This window comes from Martes martes (assembly GCF_963455335.1).
Source record: "Martes martes genome assembly, chromosome: 8".
NCBI lineage: Eukaryota > Metazoa > Chordata > Mammalia > Carnivora > Mustelidae > Martes > Martes martes.
The window spans coordinates 51152839-51177949 of NC_137895.1; the positions used below are offsets into that span (position 1 = coordinate 51152839).

Sequence of the window (25111 nt, forward strand, 5' to 3'; positions counted from 1 at the left end):
TCTTTTCCACCTGAAAGCGTATGAACTTCTGTCTCCAGAGACCTAAGCTGATGTAGTTGTTCTGATCATGCTGTTGCTAGTTTCTACAACCCTGTGTTTTGGGGTGGACCCCGCGTTTAGTCGCACCCGGTGACTGTATGTCCACTCCGTTTCCTGAAACCATGTGTCTGTTGGCACTGTTCTTATCACATACGGAGGAAAATTAGTGGGTACCTAGACAGGTGCTTTGTGTATAGACGTGGCCCATACCAATTCTTTAGTGTTCTTTTTGCGTGCGTTTTCTGGTTTGGATTCTTTTAAGTCTGCCCAGTTTGATGGTTTTGTTTTATTTTGTTTTGTTTTGTTTTGTTTTAAACCAGGATTTGAAGAAGATATCTTGATTGTTTCCGAAGGGAAAATGGCCCCTTTTACACATGATTTCAGAAAAGCCCAACAGAGAATGCCAGCTATTCCTGTCAATATCCATTCCATGAATTTTACTTGGCAAGCTGCGGGGCAGGTAAGTACTGATAACCAGGAAGGGGGCAGAAAATTACCTTTTAATATCTCCACTGCTTGATGGCAGGTAGAAATAATACTGTGCAGTGTGTAGGCTGATACATTTTTACAACCATTAAGAGTGATTTCTCATGTGATCTCCAAAGCAAATAAAGAATTAACTCCTGCTTATTTAAACGTGTCACATAAAGATTCCCAAAGGAAAAAGGTAAGCAGTGTTCCTAAGCTTGCTATTTTGATATGACTCCATGTCTTCAGTCTGCTAGACACAAATACCAACGCCACTTCTTTCTATGATCATTGACATTAAAATTTAACATAATATCTATGCTAGAATAATATATGTAAAACATATGGAAAAAAACAAAAAACACATAATATCTAAAAGACTCTTTGCTGTAGTATATGCCAATCACTTTTGACATTATTTGTATTTTACAACAAATTTTAAACTCTGTGAATATTTTTGACATTGTGATTTGAAAAAAAATTCTGAATGTTATTCACTGGAACAATGTAAATGCTACATATTTCTGGTTGAAGTTCACAGCCTCAAAAAGTGTCTGTAAGAGCATTTGTAAAATATTGCAGGCTATTGATTTTTTAAGTACCATTTAAAATACTTTCGTATGCAAAAAGAAAACTGCAATATATTTTTATGAAGAAATACTTCTTTTATTTCTTAGTACATTACCATCCTTTGTATGTTACCTTTTGTACAGTCCCAGTAATGCATAAATGACCTCTAATTTTGGAAAGAAAAGAAGGATAAATATTATGTGAGTTTAATTTCTTTTGTGCAGTTGGAGAATTTACTCTAGGGGACAAATAGTAAGTAATAACTTCTTTTGGTCATGATCTGGTAAAATGTGTCCACTATGTAAATCATTGTAATTATAATTAAAATATTTTGAGGACTTTTTTTATTCTAAATTTACTTAAATGGCTATTTTCATGAAGAATGTGATCCAGAAAACACTTTATAAAAAGTAATTATTTTGAATTAAGAAGCCACTTTGGGTCCCTCTAATTATCTGTTATATTTTGGGTGTGACCATGACCATTTTAAATGTGTTTTTCCCTTCAGGTCTGTTCTCTCATTTTTTTTCTAAAATAAACCAAATCTAGACCCATCAACATTTCCATGTTATAAAAAAAGAAATAGATGTTTTGGTTCCACTGAGGTTCATAACAGAAAAGTCATTTATTCTAATACCCCCATTTGGTAGATAAGATCACTGAGGCTTCTATTGCTCTAAAGATTATTCCTTTTCTTCTTATAATTGCCTTTTCATACTTTATGGACAATTGATTTTGGAATAGTGCGAAATCAGTAATAAAACATGAACAGGGGCGCCTGGGTGGCTCAGTGGGTTAAGCCTCTGTCTTCAGCTCAGGTCATGATCTCAGGGTCCTGGGATTGAGTTCCACATCGGGCTCTCTGCTCAGCAGGAAGCCTGCTTCCTCCTCTCTCTCTCTCTCTCTCTCTCTCTGCCTGCCTCTCTGCCTACTTGTAATCTCTGTCAAATAAATAAATTCTTTAAAAAAAACAAACAAACATGAACAGTCTTTTCCCATCTCATTTCTTTTCACCTGAATCTATCTGCGTTTAATCACTTGGCAGATGAAATCAATATTAATTCTGTTTTGAAAAGCATATTTCCTTTACCTACACTTTTATGAATTTATGAGAATCATTAGACAATAGCTTAACTTACACCCCTTCCTGACTGAAAAGTTTTGGTAACTGTAGGAGCAACAGAAAATGTCAACAGTTCTTATTTCTTTCTTTCTCATATGCATTTGTCTTCTGGAGAATGGAATTTGAAGCAAAGCCTTAAATATCATGTCATCTCCCCTGTCGCTTTATAGCATAGTACGTGTTTGCAAGCACTGAAATATTGTTGAGTATAAAATGAATCACGAATCAATCTCAGGAATGTCCCTTGTAAAGGATTAGAGAAGATACTGGAACTGGCTTGGAGATGAAGCTTCTAGCATCTTTTTCTCTCTTGTTTAGGTGTTGATTGCCTCTGTGGATTATCTCAATACACAGGGCAATGTTAACACCTCAGTTATCTTGCTTTTTACGTTCAGTCTGCTCTGGTTAGGTTACCACAGGTAACTACATGAACTTTGGGGTCTGTTTTAATGAGCTGGGAGGGTAAGTGAGGTGGGCAGGATCTACACAATATTACCAAATAGCAGGACATTTTAAAGTATTATTTAAATTTTATTTATTTTAGCCAATAAAGTTATGTGACTCCAGCAGCATAATTTTTGAAATGCATGGAAATTTTGAAGATGAGAAAAATACTCACTTCAATGCCAATTAAGTATTTTGAAAGGCATCTCTGGCTAAAGCCAAACCACATCAAAACAACTACATGGAAAATGAAAAGTTCATTCCATTATCTAGTTATTTCATCCAAATAATATCATTTAACATTTAGGATTTCAACACAAGCAAAAACACACAGCTGATTAACAAAATTTTAAACTTAATATAAAAGTGTTCTGGCAGCACGTGGAGAAAGTTAAACTGACATTAGTTTTGAAGACCTAGAGGCAGTAGGTGTTACCTCTTTCCAATAAATTATTAGTCCATTAACCCAAAGTATTCTTGGGGCCATTTGAAAGAACTTTTATGTTCTACTTCAAACAAATGCAAATAAAAATTACAGTGCGATTCATTTCCCCACATCAAGTTAGTCAGGTTTTTAAGAGTGTTTTGAGTGTTTTGAGTATGTATGTTTTTGAGAATGGGGCCTGCTTATTATATGTGGCTGATGCCCCCGTTAGACTTTTTGCAAGGCTATTTGATTCTGATAGCAAAAAGCTTGCTAGACATCTTTTGACTGGGAAATTTTTCTTCCAGAGATTTATCCTAAAGAAATCATTATGGATATTAATAAAAATTTCTGTGCAAGACTCTTCCTCATATTGTGCTATTTATAAAAGTAAAAATAGATAGAATTTAGAAGTCCAGTGACAGTGGCAGGAGAATACAATGAAGCATTAAGAAGAGTATTCTAGACATTAAAAAAAAAAGAATATTCTAGACATCTACTCAATACCATAGAAACATATTCATGACAGATTAGGTCAACAGCCTATCACAGTATATTCTGCTTGATTCCATTACAAAATGCATAGGCAAACATAGGAATAAACAGCTGATGTATTAGAGGTTTTTAAGTGATAGGGAACTAGGAAGGGTTATGAACACATTAATGTTCCTTACATATTGGTAAATATTGCACTTGATACCCTGTATCTTCAGCCTGTAACCTCTGATTCTCCAAGGTGTCAATTAGTTACATCTGTGTATATTACATTTTTATTTTTTCCACAATGAGTAGTGTGTATTGATTTATAATTTCAAAAACTATTTTACATTAAATATGTGCAAAAAGCTATACTTTAGAGTTTAAACTTGCATGATGTTCCACATTATAAATAGTTTATTTGTATTTATTATCTGGTATCATTTTTATACCATACATCACTCAACCAAATGGTAAAACAAACGGTTTTCATGACTGGATCATAACTATGGAGCCCAAATAATTCACTAATGCTTATCTGATTCTCACCAGTTTCTTTCAAGATCCCTAAAAATCTGCCTAGGAAGGCTTTCCTATCTGAAACTAGATGACCTGACCTCTTTCACTGAAATCCTCATTTTCCATGGAAAACCCTGTCTCTACTTTATCTCCCATTTAAAATACTCATTTTCTGACATGCCCTTTCTCAAGGCCTTTAGATCAGAGAAGAATTTCTATTAAAGAGGTTTAGGCTTAAAAGATTTTTAGTAATTAAGGGAAAATACCCTTTATTGCTGTATATAACTTTTAATAGTTGATATTTTTCAATGAGGCATTCCTTATTCTAATTTTTCTCTAAACTTGGGACAGATAGGGGCCATGAGTGACCATTTTGGTTTTCTAAATGATGCACTAATTAAACATTTTATTTGGAAAATAACCCTTTCTAAAACTAATGGTTTTCAAATAAAACTTTAATGAGAAGTTTTGTTAGACAAATCTGAATTCTAATATTAGGACACCGCTGCTGATTTCCATATGAACCAATTTGGTTCAAGGCCAAAATTTTTTGTTCCTATAGATCATATGTATATATTTTTATTTATAAAGATCATTTAGACTTGATTTTAGTAACTGTAATATATTCTATCACCTGCATGTAGATGCTGAGATACTATGAATCTAGTACCCAGTTAATTGGGCATCTTTTTATGTTGGCTTTTTTTTTTTTTTAAGCCATGGTGATGGATTTATGCTGAGCCATTTGTACTAGTTTTCCACCCTCCTTGTGACCAAATGCCTGGATTTCTGAGATGTTTGGTAAGGGTTGGGGTGAAATTGGTGTGTATGGAATAGAAATTCTCTGGGTGAAGGTAGCTAGCCAGTATTAAATTCCAGCCTACCACATGGGTTACCAAGCAAGCTCTAACCATCTGTAACAACAGGTCCAGATTTAAAGTAAGCTTGTTATCATGTATGATGGTCACAATTCTTATAACCACTAGAAGTCAGTGATAGAGCCTCATTTTTCTCAATTGCAGGATGTTTAAAAACAAAACTGTAAAGTGGTATTGTGGATACAGGAAGGGAAGAGGAGAATTTTGTCTGCTGTCCTGGGAAGTAGGGGGTCACATGTATATGTTCGAAGAATTGATTATTGAGTTAAACTGTAGAAATGTGTTATGTATCACCATAGAAAACAAAATACTGCATATGCTGAAGATACAGCACAGTGAGTGCAATATTTATCAATATATAAGGAGTAGAAATGTGTTTATAACCCTTAGTAGCTCCCTATCAATTAAAAAACTTCTCAAATTATTTCAAACTGCCAGAAGCAAGAACAATAATAACACAAGATCAAGTATAAGGAAAGCTCAAGAACTTTACCTGGATAGTGGTGTCTTTGTGAATGATTCCAGCCAGCAGCACCCAAATTTAGCTTTAAACTGAGGAAGGTACTGTTGGCAAAAGAACAGTCAAAAACAAATCATTTTCCGGAGAATTGACTCATATTTTTGCGATTTTTTTAAAAAAGTGGAATCCTTCTCCTGACATCTTTCTGTAATGTGAACTAGATAATCTAATTCTGTCATTTAAATGCCCCTAAAGCTCCAGATAGCTTGTTTTTGCAATATAGTGTTTGATACAATGTCACACTGGTCCCATTAAACTAGCCATAGTTTGTGGTCTCAAATTTCCCATTGAACTGGTTGAGGAAAGGAGACTTGTATGAACATGTTTCTTTCCTTCTTTTCTCCCCTTGACAAAAATGAAAGAAAGGCAACAGAGAAGTGAATTTTAACTCAGATACTTCCTCTCCCTCTTCAAAGGACTGCCAAATACCTTAACTATCCTCTTCTAATTCCATAAGTTATGGTAACACTGATTATTAGTATATAAGTGCCTTAACGTGTAGTGTTCACATTTTTTCCCTAATGGAGTTAACGATCATTTTGATAGTTACAATCCAAGTGGTTGGATACTCTCCTGCTCCTGGGGTTTGCCATCATACCTTTGCAGTGGTTTTTTTTTTTTGTCACCCAGTGGAGGAAATGCCTCGGTTTTTGACCCCTGGTCCATGGTTTCAAAGTGGGAATGTGAATATGTTTACATACTGTGGGCATGATTTTTTTCAGAAGGTACTCATATCAAAAACACAGCTTTAAGCTTTTAATGTTTAGATTCTGCTAGGCTGTGGTATTTTGCATTGTGGTGTTGTGGACATGCCACTAGGGATCAAAGAGTAATTCTGCAGAGAGCCCATTTCATTTAGCAAAGCAGGCATGTGCCAGCCATCTGTTGTATGTGCTGATAGAAAACAGCAGTAAGTTTCTCAAACTTTTGCCAGAAAAAAAAAAAAAAAAGCCTTTATTGCTTAGAGGAGATGAGTTACAAGGTACCTTGTAATCCACATCTGGTTCTATAGCGATTTACATGGCACAAATGTAAACTCTGCTAGGTCTTCCTTACACAGTGGTATAAAAGCATGTAAACAAGCCCTTCACCACTATCCTCTACGTTTATTCTTGACTTTAGAATCCTTGCAGAAATAAAAATCTTTTAAATTGTCGTGGTGAAGTGGAAAGGAATGATATTCAGTAAAGCATTTTGCTTTGGATTAAACTCATTTCCCTTGAATGTCCCTGATGTGTTGTGAGAGAAAAAGTTTGGGGATTAAGAGTTTAGTGAAAATGTTCTTCATCCAGTAGCTGGATCTCTGGAGGAGACATTGGCAAGTCAGGACTTCTTTTGCTGCAATAAGTTAGCCAACTTGCCCCATTTGCCAGTCTGGGAGTAACTTGGTTACGTTGCTGTGAACCCTTCCTGGATGGGGAGTCATTCTCCCCTGCATGGTTTCTCTGCCTCAAGCACTCGGTCAATCAACAAACATAGACACTGACACGCAAAGAAGAATAAGCATGGTCCTGGCCCTCAGGAAGCTGATAGTCTAGGAAGCAAATATTCATCATGCTCATCCAAATGAGGTTAGAAAGTATAGGATTGGTTGACACAAAGAAGGCCACTCTTTTCCCTGCCTGGAGGAACGAGGGGCAGGAGCTCTTCACTGAGCTCACTGAGCAGGCGATGTCTGAACGAATTCCTGAAGGATGAGGAAGCTTTCATCAGACCAGCAAGGGAGGAAAAACACCTTCCAAGTGAAGAGGTCAGGATGTTCAAGTGCGTGGAGATCTTAAAGGAGAAAGCATGTTCTAAGTGATCATGAGGGGTCTCGGATCCCCTCTGAGAGGTAACGTAAATTTAGTGAAGGGGACATCAAGGTCAAATAATGGAGAATGATTATGGGGGAGGAGAAGAAGGTAGAAACAATTCAGGGAGATTTCTTTCTTCTCTGTCGTGAAAACAATAGACAACATTTTGCAGGTTTGTCCCAGGGATATACTAAGTAAACCTTTGGTTTATGTGTTAGGTGGACAGTGGCTTTTCTACAATCGTCAATTAGCTCTTTTTTCTTATTAAACTTTTGGAAAATTTTGTGATGATTAGTCTCAGCTCCAAGTTAAGTTATTTTTGGCAAATAAAACACAGAACTATAAAAAAATGGCATTTTGCGAGTGCATAGAACTTTTTAGAAAATCGATTTAATTTTCTAATAGAACTAGAACTTTGAATTTAATGTAAAAAGAAGCTGAAAAAGGACAATAATATGTTGATTTGTGAAAGAAGTGATTTAGCATCTATATTCTACTCCCATACCTTTCTAAGTATCAAGAAAAGTATAATAACGGTATAGAAATTATATCTGGCAGGCGATGCTTCTGTTTAAATGATGAGAAGTGGACACTGGACATAGATTTATTTAAAATAAGCCTGCTTCTTCAAGTATTTGACTTTCTTTTAAAACTTATAGTTAAAACTCTAAAGTCAGGGGCTCCCGGGTGGCTCAGTCTGTTGGGCATCCAACTCTTGATTTCATCTCAGGTCATGATCTCAGGGTCGTGGAATCAAGCCCTGTGTGTGGCTCCATGCTAAGTGCGAAGTCTGCTTGAGAGCCTCTCTCTGCCTTTACTCTCCCCTCCAGCAAATGCGTGCATGCGCACGCGCACACACACACACATGCATGCACACACTTTCTCTCAAATAAACAAATAAAATAAATCTTTTTTAAAAACCTTCTAAAGTCATAGGACAATTTCTGCTCTCTTTTTTCTCAGACAAACATGTGGATTTTGTTTTCTTTTTGCATTTTATAGATGAACGTGATTAAAGAATCTTGAAAATTGTCAGCATCCTTTGCAATGCATTTACTTGAATCAGTCTCAGAGCAGCTACATCTGTGTGAGCCTGAGATGGGACAGATTCAGGATTGACTTCTTAGCTGATAATATGAGGAAGGGCATATGAACAGAGTTCTTGCTCTGAGGCTCTCGGACAGAACACAGCTCACATTCTGGGGAGGCAAAACATGATTAAGGACCAATTCTTTGCCCTTGAGAAAACTAGAAGCTAACTGGAGAGTCAGATATATACAAACAGATCATCCGAATAATTGCTGGGAAGTGGTACTATAGCGAGACTAGCACATTCCCAGGATATAGTCAGAGCACAGAGGAGAAGTAACTCCAGAGCTGAGTCTGACTATTGAGTTAGCCAAGAAAAAATTTGGAAGAGGGGATGGTTTTTAGGGAAAGGAAACAGCTTAAAGCAAGTATATAGACCAGAAAGACATTATCTGGGAACCAATACTTTGGTGTGACTGGCGTGTATGTGTAAGTAGGAAGTAAAGAGGTGGGCAGGGGCTAAGTCCTAGAGGACTTTGTCCAGCATGGTAATGCATCTGGGATTTACTCTACAGACAATGTGGAGTAAGTTCATGAAAAAGTATTAAGCCGAGGACAGTAGCATCAGATTACGTATTAAGATCCTTGTGTCAGGGGATAGAAGATAACTTTGAGGGTGCTTGACTGCAAGGAGAGAAATCAAAGATAATAGGATACAAGATCAGGGATGAAGGAAGGGGAAAATAAATTGGGGCAATATTTAGGAGATAAAAATCCAAAAATCTTGGTGCTAGGAATCAAGAGCATCATGTTTCCTCCACCAACTGCTTCATTAACTTGGCAGTAGCCCTGTTAGCCTTTGCCCCCTATCCCTAAGCTCATCCTTCCTGCCCCACGGCCTTTGCACATAAGTTGTCTCTGCCTAGAATTCACTCCTGCTAGATTTCTATATGGCTTGCTCATTCATTTCCCCCATGTGCAAATTTCACCTCCTCTAACATACTTTCCCCTTCCTCTCCTCTGTAAAACAACCACCACCACCCTCATTACTCTTGAGTCTACTTCTCTGCTGTATATTTTTATGGTCCTTAGAATAACGATTGAACCTAATTATATTTGATTATAATTGTTCAACCCTCCCATTCAATGTAAGCTCATGAGAACAAAGACTTTGTCTTATTCACCATGTAAGTACTCCAGGTCCTAGAACAGTTCCTGACGCATGATAAGCAGTTGATAACTATTTGTTGAATGAATTAATACATAAGGTAGATCCCATTGTTATTCCCATTCAATAGATAAAGCAACTGAGGCAGAGAAGAGCAAGAGAAACATAGGTAGTAAGTGGCAGAGCTGGAATTCAAACCTAGACAGCTGGGATTCAGAGCCTTTGCTCTGATAAGTGCGAAACAGAGGTATGAACAGAATGGGAACACAGAAGGAGGCAACAGCTAACTTTGGCTGAGGAAGGAGGGGAAGACTTTGCCAGAGAAGACACAATTGAACTGGGACTTGAAGCTATGTAATCAGCTGAGAGAGGAGTCAGGTATAAGGAGGAGGGCTATTCCAGACAGAGGCAAAGGAGCTGTGAAAGCGCATTCTAGGAGAGGCTAATGGTGCCTAGACAGGCGCTGGATGTATGCAACTGAAAATATTGGGGGCTGGGGCTGGGGATGCCATGTGTGTGTTTGTGAGGAGAAGAGGCTGGATGTTTGGGAAGAGCCAGGGGGAGAAATAGTAGAACCGATGGAAAGGTCAGCTAACCCAGTTCTTTCATCTATAAGAGAAGCAGTTTGGATTACCTCTAAGTGCCTTCCAAATTCTAAAATATTATGATTCTATCTCTTAAGTAAAATACCTTCAATCATTTAACATTAATGGTAATACCTTCATTCAAATTGCGGTAACTGGGACGCCTGGGTGGCTCAGTTGGTTAAGCGGCTGCCTTCGGCTCAGGTCATGATCCCAGCGTCCTGGGATCGATCAGGTCATGATCCCAGCGTCCTGGGATCGAGTCCCGCGTCGGGCTCCTTGCTCGGCGGGGAGCCTGCTTCTCCCTCTGCCTCTGCCTGCCACTCTGTCTGCCTGTGCTCGCTCCCTCTCTCTCTCTCTCTGACCAAAAAAAAAAAAAAAAAAAAAACAAATTGCGGTAACTGTCTCTGTCTTTTTTAGAACAGATTTAGAAAGATTCTTCCTCCAAATTTGTCTTATTTACTGTCAGATGTAAAGAGGTTCATCTCAGAATACTCTTTTATTTATTCAACATTGATGATAATTGTCAATACTTGTGTAACACATACTCTTGGCCCATCACTTTGCCAATCGTCTCTCATCAGATCTTCACAGAAGGCATGAGTTAAGCACTAGTATGATCCCCAGTTTATAAAATGAGGAAACTAAGGCACAAGGAAGTCAAATTATTTGCCCAAGACCATGCAGTATATATGGCTTTATACTTCAGAGATCTCTCTGTGACAAACTTCTGGAATGTCTTCTCACTCAGAAAACAACAATTCAAAGAACATTTATCAAAGCTTACTATGTGTTAGGTTCTGAGAATACAAATTCTAATTGATCTAACTGCTTTCTAGGAATCTGACAGCTGGTGGTGAAGACTGTGGCATAGAAGGCAATAATTGTGTTGAGTTCTCAGGGCCTACATGTGTGGTTGGATGGGATTTTTTTGTTGCATAAGGTAACCCGACCAAAGTGGCAAGTTCAACCTGCCCGAGCTGAAATCCAGCTCACTTCACTTGTCAAGTCTGATAGTGTGCCACAGAGCTACCGCTGTCCAGAGGGGACATTTCTACCTAATTTGCACACAACCTTCATATGGACTAGGTGACCCTCATTAAATGCCCTAAGAGAAGTGCTGTAGGAGCATAAAGCCAGAGGGTTTGTCATTGATCAGGTAAATTTACAATTACTTATATTCCAAGGAAGATATCACAGAAGAGGTAACATCTAACGTGGGTCATGAAAAATGTTCAGTAGGCAGAGAGTGACCTAGGCAAGTGGGACTGGACGAGGCGCTCCATGTATACTGAATGACCCAGAGGAAAGTACACAAGATTACGAATCAGTGTGTATTTGAAGAAGGATTATCAGTCCCCAAAAGCTTGGGAAGATTATGATTTCTGTATGCCATAGTTGACTTGTGTTACAGAAAATAGGGAGCATAATAACGTAGATGGTAATGTCATGTCTGCATGAAAGCAGACTTTGGTGGAAAGATAATTTTGGTAGCAGAGGAACGGTAGATGCTGGGGTTCCTGGCTGAGGACTAGGACCCAATTAGGAAGTTATTTAAGACATTCCCAGGTGACAAGAGCGTTAAAGAAGGTGGGCAGTGAGGAGAGGGTGGGAAAGAGCAGATTCCAGAGGTATCTGTCAGTATAATTGACACGAGGGTGTTTTGGAAATGAGGGACTAGAGGATGACTCCTGAGATGGATGGACAGATGCTTGGATAGTTATGTTTTAACTGAGAAAGTAATTACAGGAGCAACAGCAGAACAGTTTGAGGTACAAAAGCAGTGCGGCCCACTTGGAAATTCTTAAACACGAATTTTCTGCTGAACATTCAGATGGCAGAGTCTGATATGAATTTGAAAACTTGAGTCTAGAGTGAAGATATGAGATGTAGAATAGAAAGACTGATTTTGGAGATCTGGGGGACATCTTCTGGACCTCCCTTCCTTCCTTCCTTATTTTGACCTCAACTCAGTAAATAGCTGAGGACCTACCTAATGCCAAAGCTAGTGCTGAGTGCTTAAAAAAAAAACAACATATATATATATATATGTAAATTGTATAGGAAGATTACCCTCAAGGAGATCAAGCTTGGCCTCAGCCTAGTGTCACAACAGAGATGAACAAAACAACAACAGTGCAATATTAAATGTGTTATAATTATAAAATGAAAAAGGTGCATAACTCTGATGGGAGAGGTATGAATTAACCTACGTAGGGTTTCTGGTGTTCTTCAGGGTATAGCCTGAAACCTGTAAAACTAATATATGCACACTTGCAATATATGCTTACCTTCATGGCTTTCATGTACTCGAGATAGTTTTGACCTCATGTGTTCTGCCTCCTACTTGCCATTATTATTACTATTGTCTTAGAAATGAACATGACAAATGTCACTATACCACTAGGTGACAGAGAATGTCATCCCTCCAGAATCAAGCGTCTAGAACTACTCTTGAGGAAATGGTCTGTGTGGGCTGAAGATAGTCCTGAATAAACCTATGCCATAGGGTTTGTTCGTATGCCTTGTTTACAAGGACTGTTCAGTATTAGTCATGGATGCACCCCCCAGGGGGGTGATTCACATCTGAAGTCAAGTCCACACAGATTATCTCCTACTTAAGGCAATACCCAGATGGATCCCCAATAAACTTGTAAAATTACTCTAATGTCTACCTTTTGAGGACTTAGTGAAGCTGTTTGATTCCTGTCATTTGTAACTTCAACCAATATTCCTGTTTCCAGTTGGAACTTGATTAAGACTTTGAAATTGTATTTATATTGCTGTCACTTACAGCAGTAGCCAGCAGGTGGCAATGTAAAAGTTATTTCTATGTGGAATTTTACCCCTCAACAGTTCTTAAGCCTGTGGGGGTGCTCTCTGTCTAACAGAGACCAATTTGTGGGATACTATGATCTGACATAACTCATTTCAATGGACCATTTATATATTGAGTTAGTTAGGAAAAAAAACTGTTTCAAATTCCATGTCTTTGAAAGCATTAAGACTCAGCATAGATTTGAGAACTCATCCTAAATAATTTCAAATGTGAATGATTTCATTTTACATATATTTTCTATTTCCTCCTTTTAAACAATTGCTCGATTTCAGGCTGGAGTCAAGCTTTGAATATCTCTCCATATTCATACAGTGTTTTCTTTGCCTTCCCTGGCTATTTCTTTAGGTGTCAGCAGAATAACAGTGTTAGAAGAGATCCCAGAGCTCCTCTACCCCATCAAGCCCAACTTTTTCTGAAGCATCCCTGAATCATGGTCTCTCAACCCCTAGTTGAACATGCTTGGTGGCATGGAACTCACTAGGGCAGATGTTCCTGAATACTTTTAATTGTTTTTATCAATGAAAGTTTTCTTCATAATGGCTTGCAACCTACCTTCCCACTGTAACTTGAATATCCTAAAACTCGTAAGTCTGTGAGCTCCCATTTGGGGAGTCCTGCCTTGCATTTATACCCTGAAGTTTGTTGACTTGTCCTCTCCACTGCGAATGTAGGGTCTCTGGTTCATTTACCCCTGCTTCTTCCCTAGTGAAGACCAGCTACTTCAAGTTCATAGAAGGAATCTGCACATTCCATCCTAGAGGGAGATATCTTGACCCCTGCTGCTACAGTGTGGCTCAGGTGAGACCCACCTGTCAGGTCTAGATTCAGCCTTTCCATGTTCCCTGAGCTATAAAGACTCAAGGGGCCACAGAGGACTGTAATCTCCATAGGCCTCACATTCTCAGAGTAACTTGGTGTCCTGTGCCAAAATAGGGAAACTACCCCCTTCCTCAATTTGACATTGAACATTGGCACCTGGCACTGAAAAGAGCATGAATTAAGGTCCTTGACCTCCACTAGACACCAACATTAATTTCCTGCAGCCCGTGTCCCCACACACCCCAATTTCCTCAGCTCCTCCCCCTGAGCAGTTTTGCATTTCTCCAACCTTGATTCCTAAATATATAGCAAAAGCATGAAAGTATCACAGAAGGCATTCACTGGTACTCTACTCTTTATATTCTGATGAGAAGAGAGTTCATTGCCAGAATAAGAGATTACTTCTAGAATTGTGAAATCATCTTTTAGTTTATAAAACTTGTGCAATAAACTAGAGAAGAAGAAAAGGGAAGAGGGGAAGAGAAAAAGGAAAATAACGAACACTTATTATGGTATTCTATGTGCCAGCCATTGTGCTAATTATCACTTTTCCTCACTATCTAGTTTAACTCAACATCCTACAGAAATGGGAACTGGGTCACAAAAAGGTAAGGTAACTTGCCTAAGGTCACATGACTAGCGGGTAGTGGGGCCAGGATTTAAACTCAGGTAATCTGACTTCAGAATCCATGAGGAAACTGTAACCTGAGCTCTTTAAAACAGAGATTTTTCTTGAATCAGATCTTTATTCTTTAGACAGTCTATTGTACGCACACCATGTGCTGTGGAACATGAGTTAGATAAGGACGCTGACCGCTAAGAGCTGACACTCTTAAAGGAGGCTGAAATAGCCTGGCTTTTGTAAATATTAAGTGGACTCACTTGAAATTGTCATTTGTAGTAGGTTAAAATGGTTAAATATCATTAATTTAACCTAATAACAAGAACTGTCATTGATGAGCTATTTACCATGAGCCAGCAGCTATTCTAAGTAATTTATATGGATTACCTAATTTCTTTCTTAGACCAAGTCTGTGACCTGAAGATACTATTTTTATCTCCATTGAAACACATGAGAAGGGACGCCTGGGTGGCTCAGTCAGTTAAGTGTCTGCCTTTGGGTCAGGTCATGGTCCCAGGGTCCTGGGATCAAGCCCTGCATCGGGATCCCTTGTCAGCAGGAAGCCTGCTTCTCCCTTTCCCATTCCCCCTGCTTGTGTTCCCTCTCTCACTGTGTCTTTCTCTCTCTCTCTCTGTCAAATAAATAAATAAATAAAATCTTTAAAAAATAAAACATATGAGAAGGCTGAGGTGCTGAGAAATTAGGTAACTTTTCCAGGATCATACCTTAGTCATCTGTAAAGCCTGGGTGGAACCTTGGCTGTTGGATGCCAAAGTAGGGATATGGAGATATATATTGTTTCACCTCTGTGTCACACAAGAGTAGGCTGATCTGTTGATCCAAATCAATTTGTAATGAAGCAGCTTCATTTAGAGAGTTCACCTTACAAGGCAGATACCAGATTAACTAAGTCAAGATCTCACTTAGAAGCTAAATGGAACGAATACAAAGTCCATTTGACTCCAGACTGGCTGATTGGTTCCCAAGGTTTGGTCATTAAAATGTATCTGATTTCTTGGGTATCAGCAGGCTTGAATTTGGAGAGTTATCATTGCCTGTCCTATGTTGTCTAGGGCTGAAGGGAACATTTACTCAGGGAGACTATGCAAATTGATACAGCTCTCTTGAATTAAGGTAAGAGATTTCTATCATTCTGCTAATAACAGTGGCACCTTTCTGTATTGCACTTAATAGTTTGAAACATGCTTTCATTTGTCTCATTGAGTCCGTCAGTCCTCCTAATAACTGAGAAGTCATGCATTGCTGACTGTGTAGATAATTAAATACGAGGAATAACTGTGATAATTTGTGATGAACGGCTTTAGCCCAAAGTAAAAGAACTCAAACCTGATCTTTAATAGCTGTGCATTCTTCTATAATGCATGAAAAGATCTGCATTTGTGATTTTATAGAGATACTTTTGCCTTTTGATAAAAAATAAATAAGGGCCCATTTGATAAATACTATTTAAATTATATGGAACCATTCTCAGTGGAGAATACAAGTGGATTACCATTCCATGCCATGGTAAGTGTAGAAATAATTACCCTTCATCTGTTTTCATACTTGGTATTTCAGATATTTGTTGCCATCAATTCCTTGAGAAACTCTGCATAGCCAAGACTTTACTAGAATGGTACTTACATGATTGTAGAAAGTTTCCCCCTTAATATAAAACCCTTCAAGTTAAGGGAGGTGATTGAATCAGCCCTTTTGAGTGGGACATGGGGCCAGCACTAGGGTGAGTGAGACAAGCAAAACACTCCGGGTGCCTGTGTGAACCTAGGAGTGAGCACCTCCATAAATTTACACTCTGTGTACCTTGATCACCTCTCCCTAGTCCAGGCCCTGACCACACCAGAGAACAGGATATATGATGGTTAATGTTACGTGTCCCCTTGACTGGGCTACCAGGTGCCCAGACATTTGGACAGACATTATTCTGGATACATCTGTGAGGGTATTTTTTGGATGAGATTAACATTTGAATTGGTAAAGTGAAGGCATGTGGCACACCACAGTATGGATGGGCCTCCTCTGATCAGGTGAAGGCCTGAATGGAACAAAAAGACTGACCCTCCCATGAGCAAGAGTGAACTCCTTCTGCCTGACTGCCTGCAAGCTAATCACTGGCTCTCCTGAAAGCCTGCCTGCTTTCAGACTGGAACTTACACCACTACCTCTTCTCAGTCTTCAGCTTGCCAGCTGCAGATCTCAGGGTCCCCAGCATAATCACATGAACCGGTTCCTTATTATGTATCTACCTACCTCCTTTATCTATCTATCTATCTGTCCATTTATTATTAGTCTGTCTCCCTACATCTATCCTATTGTTCTTTCTGGAGAGCTCTAATACACTGTTTTCTCTGTCTTAGCTGCCTAACAGGAGGAGAAATGACTATCAAAGAGAAGTGAACAGCAACACGGGCCAAATCTTGATCAACTTAAATGCTTGGGGTCTTGGTTTCTTCAAGTGCTAAAAGGAAATCATTAATTTACTTCTTACACTGGCAGCAAAACACAGTGGCATAATATGTACAAAGTACTTGACACACAGTTGACACTAAAAAAGTGGGGTCTTTTCTTCCTTTTGTATTAATGAGCTGTTAGTGCTAAGTGGGAGCCATGAAGCCAAAGAAAGGTAACCGGCCAGATCCCAGGCTAGGGAGTGCACTGGCCAGGTGCCCAAATTCCACTGTTAAGTGATGGCGTCCCAGTTTCTGAACTCAGAGCATCACACTGAGCTGGCCTCAGGAGACACGGCTTCTTGCTCGGCTCCCACACCATCTATGTGGGACCTCAGAAAAGTGGTTCATTTTCTTTCTCATCTGTAAAATAAAGGGTTCCTTTCAGTTCTAAAATGTCTGTGATTTATTAGTCATTATCATTCCAGCCTTGTTCTTGGTTCTGTGTTTGAATTCAAATCACAGAAGGAAAATAACTTGGACAGTACCATTAATTGTAACAAAAAATAAAACAAACTTTGAGCAGAATTAACTTTTCAGAATACTTTTTGCTTGAATAATGTCAGTCAAATCTACCAAAATCTTTTTTAGGCAACTTTTATCAGGTTTCCTATTAGTTTGATTTCAATTTGACTAATAAACCGATTTTAGGAGTTTAGCTCTGAGGCAGGTAGACCAGACAGCTGTATTAATATGACTGATACATATTACTCATATTTACCTTTTAAGATCTTTTTACTAATGATTATTACTAGTAGTATTTACCTTTTTTTTTTTTTTTTAAAGATTTTATTTATTTATTTGTCAGAGAGAGAGAGAGAGTGAGCACAGGCAGACAGAGTGGCAGAGGGAGAAGCAGGCTCCCTGCAGAGCAAGGAGCCCGATATGGGACTCGATCCCAGGACGCTGGGATCATGACCTGAGCCGAAGGCAGCCGCTTAACCAACTGAGCCACCCAGGCGTCCCGTAGTATTTACCTTTTAAGACCTTCTTCAAATAGTAGTTCCTTTCTAGATATTCATAATGTTTATTCTTTGCTTGGCTCTTTACAAAGAACTGAGGAACTGAGTCGGAGATTTTGTCTTGCTGTTACAAATTGAGGGTTTTACATTGCGAACTGTCTTTGTAGTAATTATAACTTGCAAAACCCATTACTCACTCAGTTACATAAACTGGACTTCATTAGAGTTTGCAGTACTTAATTTCCTGGGTATAACTATTTCTTTTTATGAATCCTCACAGAGTTTTATTTTAAGTTCATTACTTTTTTCCATTATAAACTAGTACACCCTCTAAAAGTCTTTGGAAAATACAGAGACAGAGAAGGAAGAGTGGGAGAGGGGAAGTCATGTACAGTTAACTCACATAAGAAAATGCTAACATTTTGGTGTTTTTCCATCTAGTGTTTTTCCATTCAAGCAACAATTTGTGCCCTTTTTTGTTTGTTGTTTGCTTAAGGATAGTGGGGCAGTTTCCCATGTTATTCCATATTCTGTAAACATGATTTTTTTTTTACCGGCTACACAATATTCTGTGGATTATTTAAACATTCTCCTACTTAGATTGTCTCTAGATAATTTTTCACTGTTATAAATAACATGGTGAAGAGCAACCCGACACATAAAACTTTTTCCATATTAGGATTACTTCCTTAGGACTGAATTCCACAAGTGGAATTTCTGAGTCAAAGCACCTGATCATTGTACCACACTTGGCATATCCATGAGCGCTGAATGGCTTGTAATGGTTAGTACATACTTTCAACAGAATTATGCAAGGATATCCTTTTTAGTATTTTTCTGTGGCTTATTTCTAAACCTCTAAATGAATCTTTCCAAATGGTACTGGTGGCTGTTGATTTGTGCCTGCATTTTTCAAGTTGTGACGAGTTTATCTCAGTAGGAATTTCATACTGTAGGGGGCAGTGAGGGATCAGTAAGTGGCTCTCCTCCTTTTCCAGAGAGAGAGAGATGTTAAGGTTAGTCAAGGTAAAAAACTACAAAGGGTGATTTTTAATTGTGAACACAGAACTCTTCAGGTATATATTAATTTCAAATTATAATTACAAATACAAAACTAGTGGGTGATTCCCAAAGATTAAAATAAGTCACTTCTTTTTAACATAGCAAGGAAACCCATTTCCTATCAGTTTTAAGTGAATATGAATACATATATGAGTTTTTCTGAGTGTTTCATGTACATATATAGATATATATTTATTCAGAAGTGTTTTGAAATAATAGTGATTGGAACATTTATTTCTGCACATATACTCTTTAAACAAATTTCTTACATATGAAGGAATTTATTCTCCCTACACTCAGCGATATAATTTTCTCAATTTTCAAAGGGACAGAATAGGGAAGGATTAGCAACTTTAAAACCTAAGGATTAGATCAACTTTAAAACCTAAAGAGTTATCGTCATCGGTGGCTAAAGCATAGCACTTTCTAAGAGAAAGAATGGCATTTTTACCACATTTATCAAAATAAGGGAACACTGAGCAAATAAATATGCCTAAGTTGTTCCATAAAAGAGAAAACAAGTTGGTGGTCAAAGCTCCCAGAGCTGTATATCCAAGTGGAAAAATGAGCAAGAGTTAATATAGAGGATTCTTTAAAGAAAAGTACTCAGACATCCAAAGACTTCTGGTTTCATCTGAACCAGAAGTCTTGACATGAGTAAATATTCTGCATTTTAGACTTTGAAGTGTCTGTTAGCTTGTTCCAAATTTACTCTCTATGGAATAAAGTGGTTCAAGGAAGAAAAAAAGGCCTGGTAGGTAGACACAAATTATTGTTTATAAACTGCTGGCTTCTGTGCTGCAGAGATCTTCTGTAGCCACTTCAAAGACTGGAGCCCCCATGTACTCCTTTGAGCAAAATCTCCTGCTGCGAGCCCATGGCACACAAAAGGGAAATGGACAGGTCTAATGGAGGGAAAGCATTCTTACTCTAAGACGCCTCATGTATTGGTCATCAAAATAGTACCTCTGCATTTTGAAAACATCAGAAATTGATAAAGGCAAAAGTGTGCCTCCAAGGATATCTGAGCAGCAAATTTCCAGGTTTGCACATTTCTGGGAAGATGACTCATCAGGTGCTAGGTCATAAGATCACAGAACTAATATCCTGAGACTTTAACATTAAGAGCTGACTTTTTTTAAAGATTTATTTATTTTAGAAAGAGAAAGAGAGATAGGTGAGAGGCTGAGGGAGAGAGAGAGAGAATCTGAAACAGACACACCTCCTCCCTTTTAGTGCAGAGCCCGACATGGGGTTCAATTCTCCATGACCTGGAGATCACGACCCTGAAATCACCAACTGAGCCAAAACCAAAGGTCAGATGCTTAACCCACTGTACCATCCAGGCACCCCAAGAGCTAACTCTTTATTGAGCCCAGTTCTCTATCCAGTTATGTATGCAGAATGAACTCTGTTCATCACCAGTGATCAGGAGGCACTCTGGAAGGATTTGTGCTAAACCCTGGAAAAGATTTGCCAAGTGCTGCCTCCACTCAGAATCACAGACTCTTAGAAGGGAAGGGAATCTTAAAGGTTCCTTCAACCTCCATAGTTTTCAGATTAGAAAACCAAGGACCAGAGGTGGTAACGGACTTTCCTAGGATCAGAGTTAGCAACAGAGCTGGCCAAAGAATGTGTACCTTCTGACAGCCAGAGCAGAGCTTTCCACTTTGTTTCAGTCTTAACTTAATCCCGTGAGAAGGTAACATCACCACATCACAATGCAACAGTCCCACAAAATGTGTAAGGAAAGAATTGCTCATAACTTTTCTCCTGGAATAAAGAATAAGGAAGTCTGTTGATCTGTTTTTAGGTTGGACAGTCCAGTAAACACACACACACACACAAGCACACGCACATTGATGTGAAATTTTGAGGCAGAGCTGGATGAGCTGGTCACTGCTCTGAATAGCGGGATAAGGCAATAGGGATAGGACACTGAGCGGTTCTGCCCATGACACATTCCACCCAGCACCAGTGCCCGGGATGTGTAGGTATTTAACAATAGTAGTGCCCCAGAACTCAGGCTAATATCACTGTTGGGTTCTTTTTCTCTTTAATTGTAACATTAGTGTAATGGAGACAGTGGTAGGGAAGTATCATGGAAAGCATGCCAAGCCAGTCCTGATGGACAGGCCTGGGAAATATAATTTAACCTCCCTGGCCTTCAGTTTCCCCAAATGATCTCCTAGACTTTCTCCAACTCTAAAGTGTCAATTTCCCCATTAGAGGGACTTTGTGGAAAGACTGACCTGTTCATAAACCTCTCTGAGGTCCCTTATTATGGAAATTCCAACAGTATCAAAAGAAATATATACACAAATTTTTTGATGAGATTTGCAAAGCGTTTATTGTCAGATAATGTATATCTTTAAAAGAGCATTGTTTTTACATGACTCTGAGAATTTGACCTGACCCTGTGCTAACCTGTTTCTAAAAACCTGGGCTTGTAGGTTGGCTTTTGTCTTCCATCCACTGTCTACGGAGGAAGAACGACATGATGTTAGCCCAAAAGGTGCTGACCCTTTTGTTCTGTTGGCCTTCTCTTAATTCATTGGCTCCTTCTTGGAGATGAGTTCTTTCCCCTTTTCCAATCCTATCATTACAACTCCTCTCCCTCTTCTTTCTTCTTCCATTTAATAAACATGATTTTCCTCCATGGTACTAGAACTTCTGTTATCTCAATTTCCTCTAAGATCACCCAAAGAAATATGGCACAACTGAAGAAAATTGGAGGAAATTGGGGAAAAGCACTAAAGATGGAAAGAAAAAAATGTCAAGATGATACTTTAAAAAAGACTGATGGAAAGAGTACTATGGAAATATTTATTTTCTGGGAGGAAGATAATTTAGAAATAAGTGTAAGGAAGGATTTGATTTTTTGGAACAAAGAAATTTTGGAACGATCAGGAAGAGTAGTACAGAGTAGTATGAACAAATGATAAAGCTCAGCAGGGGAAAAAGTGGAAAAGAAGTAGACAATGTCCCAGCCCAGAGCAGGAGGAGTGAGGAGTGAAAGCTGCCAGGGAAGCTGCTTGTGAATACAAGAGTTTCTTAAGGTCAACAGATTAGCAGAGCAGGAAGAGATCTCAGGGCCTCACAGGAAATATATGGGTCAGATCTCTAACTAACTTCTGTAAGAACTCTACCATCATCTTTAGCTATCCAGGGCTTCATCATTTTGATGGCCCACACTTTTTCTCCAACCAGAATCTTCCTTGCTACAATGAAATCTAGTAGTTTCTTTTTGTTATACTTCTTAGGACTTGAGAACAAGGACCAAAAATTCATTTACATCAAAATAGGAGTGGTTTTCCAGAATGATATGTAAATAACAACAACAACAACAAACAGGAAGAACTATAGACAACAATGAACTTGGAAAAGTAATCAATCTGAATACTTAATTTTTTTCTTTTTATTGTGTTATGTTAGTTACCATACAGTATATCATTAGTTTTTGATGTAGTGTTCCATGATTCATTGTTTTCGTGTCATAGCCAGTGCTCCATGCAATCTGTGCCCTCCTTAATACCCATCACCAGGCTCACCCATCCCCCCACACTCCCTCCCTTCTAAAACCCTCAGTTTGTTTCCTGGAGTCCACAGTCTCTCATGGTTTTTCTCCCACTCTGATTTCTCCACCTTCATTTTTCCCTTCTCCTAATGTCCTCCATGCTATCCCTTATGTTCCACAAATAAGTGATACCATATGATAATTGACTTTCTCTGTTTGACTTATTTCACTCAGCATAATCTCCTCCAGTACCATCCTTGTTGAAGCAAAAGTTGGATATTCATCCTTTCTGATGGCTGAGTACTATTCCATTGTGTATATGGACCGTATCTTCTTTATCCATTCATCTGTTGAAGGGCATCTTGTCTCTTTCCACAGTTTGGCTATTGTGGACATTGCTACTGTGAACATTGGGGTGCATATGGCCCTTCTTTTAACTACATCTGTGTCTTGGGGGTGAATACCCAGTAGTGAAATTGCTGGCTCATAAGGTAGCTCTATTTTTAATTTTTTGAGGAACCTCCACACTGTTTTACAAAGTGGCTGCATCAATTTGCATTCCCACCAACAGTGTAAGTTGGTTCCCCTTTCTCCACAACTTTTCCAACATTTGCTGTTTCTTGCCTTGTTGATTTTTGCTATTCTAACTGGTGTAAGGTGGTATCTCAATGTGCTTTTGATTTGAATTTTCCTGATGGCTAATGAGGATGAATACTTTTTCATGTGTCTGTTAGCCATTTGTATGTCTTTGGAGAAGTGTCTGCTCATGTCTTCTGCCCATTTTTTGACTTGATTATGTTTTTTGGGTATTGAGTTTGAGAAGTTCTTTATAAATCTTGGAATACTTAATTTTCACAACACTCCTTCATAAGACTTTTTAAATGGTTTCAATAAACTTTTTAAAAATTGTATTTAAATTCAATTAATTAACATATAATGCATTATTATTTCAGAGGTAGAGGTCAGTGATTCTTCAGTTGTATATAACACCCAGTGCTAATTACATCCATGCCCTCCTTAACGCCCATCACCCAGTGACTCCATCCCCCAACCAGCCTCCCCTCCAGCACCCCTCAGTTGGTTTCCTATAGTTAAGAGTCTCTTATGGTTCAATAAACTTCTGATGTTTTTCTAAATCCTTCTGATTCATTCATATCACTTAAAATAGATACGAGTATTTTTTAAAAATTCCCGATTCTTTTTTTTAAATTGGAGTATAATTAACATACAATGTTATTTTCATTTTGAGTGTATGACAAAGTGATAAGACAATTCTCTACATTACTCAGTGCTCACCACAGTAAGTAGAGTCACCATCTGTCACCACACAACATTATTATAATCTCACTGGCCATATTCCCTCTACTGTGCTTTTCGTCTTCATGACTTACTTATTTTATAACTGGAAGTTTGTGCTTCTTAATCCCCTTCACCTGTTTCACCTGTGGAACCACCCCCATCCTGTCCAGCACCCACCAGTTTGTTCTGTAAATAGATACTAGCATTATGGCTAATGCCTGACATGAAGGAAGAATTTTACACACAGTAAGTTTCATAATTAAGTTGACCTTTTCCATATGGCAGAAAATTGCTAACTCATCTTCAGTTTGTGGTAAACTATGATTTTCCAGATCTGGTTTCCCTAGTCTCAGTTGTTCCATTATGCCTCAGTGGTTGGCCTTTTGTCCCTGCAAATTTAATTCTGGTTTTAGTGTTGTCATATTTTAATTAAGAATACTTAGATTCTTCTTGGGGCACCTGGGTGGCTCAGTTGGTTGGGCGGCTGCCTTCGGCTCAGGTCATGATCCCAGCGTCCTGGGATCGAGTCCTACATCGGGCTCCTTGCTCGGCGGAGAGCCTGCTTCTCCCTCTGCCTCTGCCTGCCATTCTGTCTGCCTGTGCTCGCTCTCTCGCTCCTCGCTCTCTCTCTCTCTGACAAGTAAATAAATAAAATCTTTAAAAAAAAAAAAAAGAATACTTAGATTCTTCTGTCTTCCAGAGTACTAAGGCCCACTTAATTTAAGTAACTCTGCAACTTTTGTGAGTACCTTCACATTTTGTTTATAAAAGTCATGAAGATGAATATTGGATAGATTGGTTTCCAAGACCAATTTGAATGAAACACCACCCAATATGCACACCCAATATGTACCAGGCTGATATAGGTTATGTTTTGGGTGTAACATAAACTCTTAAACTCTTAAATTGATTGTTTAGCTATCCCATAGAAGAGTAAAGCCTGGATTTCCCAATTGTGAGAAGCAATCAATAGTGATTTTGACATAGAGGTAGACTTTCTGTTGCTTCCTATCCTCTCTTTTGAGGAAGAACATAAATTTAGTTAGGCATTGTTGATTTCTTATGACTATGTTGGTATCTAGGTTATTCTTCTAGTTGTGAGAACCATGAAAACAGATACTGATGCTGAAAGGTCAATCATTTCCAGAGCCATCCTTTTCTCTTTCTTGGGGGGGGGGGGGGGACCAGAAAAAATGAATACAGGAAACTTATTTCTCAATATATTTTAGTTTCCACAAATTCACACAAATTATGATTTAGGTCATATTGGCCTTGCTGATTTGTGTATGTCTGGTTTTCCCATTGATCTATTTCTTTCCTCTTTATGTAGCCTGTTGTCTTTTGTCACAACTGGACAGAAAGTGGACAAAAACCAGCTTAGTGATATTTTCTTAAAAAATCATCAAACCAAAGATGTTAAAAGCTTGATCCTTCTCCCCTTTGGTGTACTGGTCTTTGATCATTCGTGTATGTATACGTGCATGTGT

General features: G+C 38.5%; 1 protein-coding gene across 1 annotated transcript in view; it reads left to right on the forward strand.

The window, feature by feature from the left end:
- The window catches only part of WIF1 (WNT inhibitory factor 1), a 68468-nt gene that overhangs the window by 871 nt on the left and 42486 nt on the right, over positions 1-25111 (forward strand). Inside the window, exon 2 of the mRNA XM_080812439.1 lies at positions 360-499. Coding sequence (XP_080668565.1) covers positions 360-499 — 140 coding nt within the window. The remainder of the gene's footprint in view (positions 1-359; positions 500-25111) is intronic.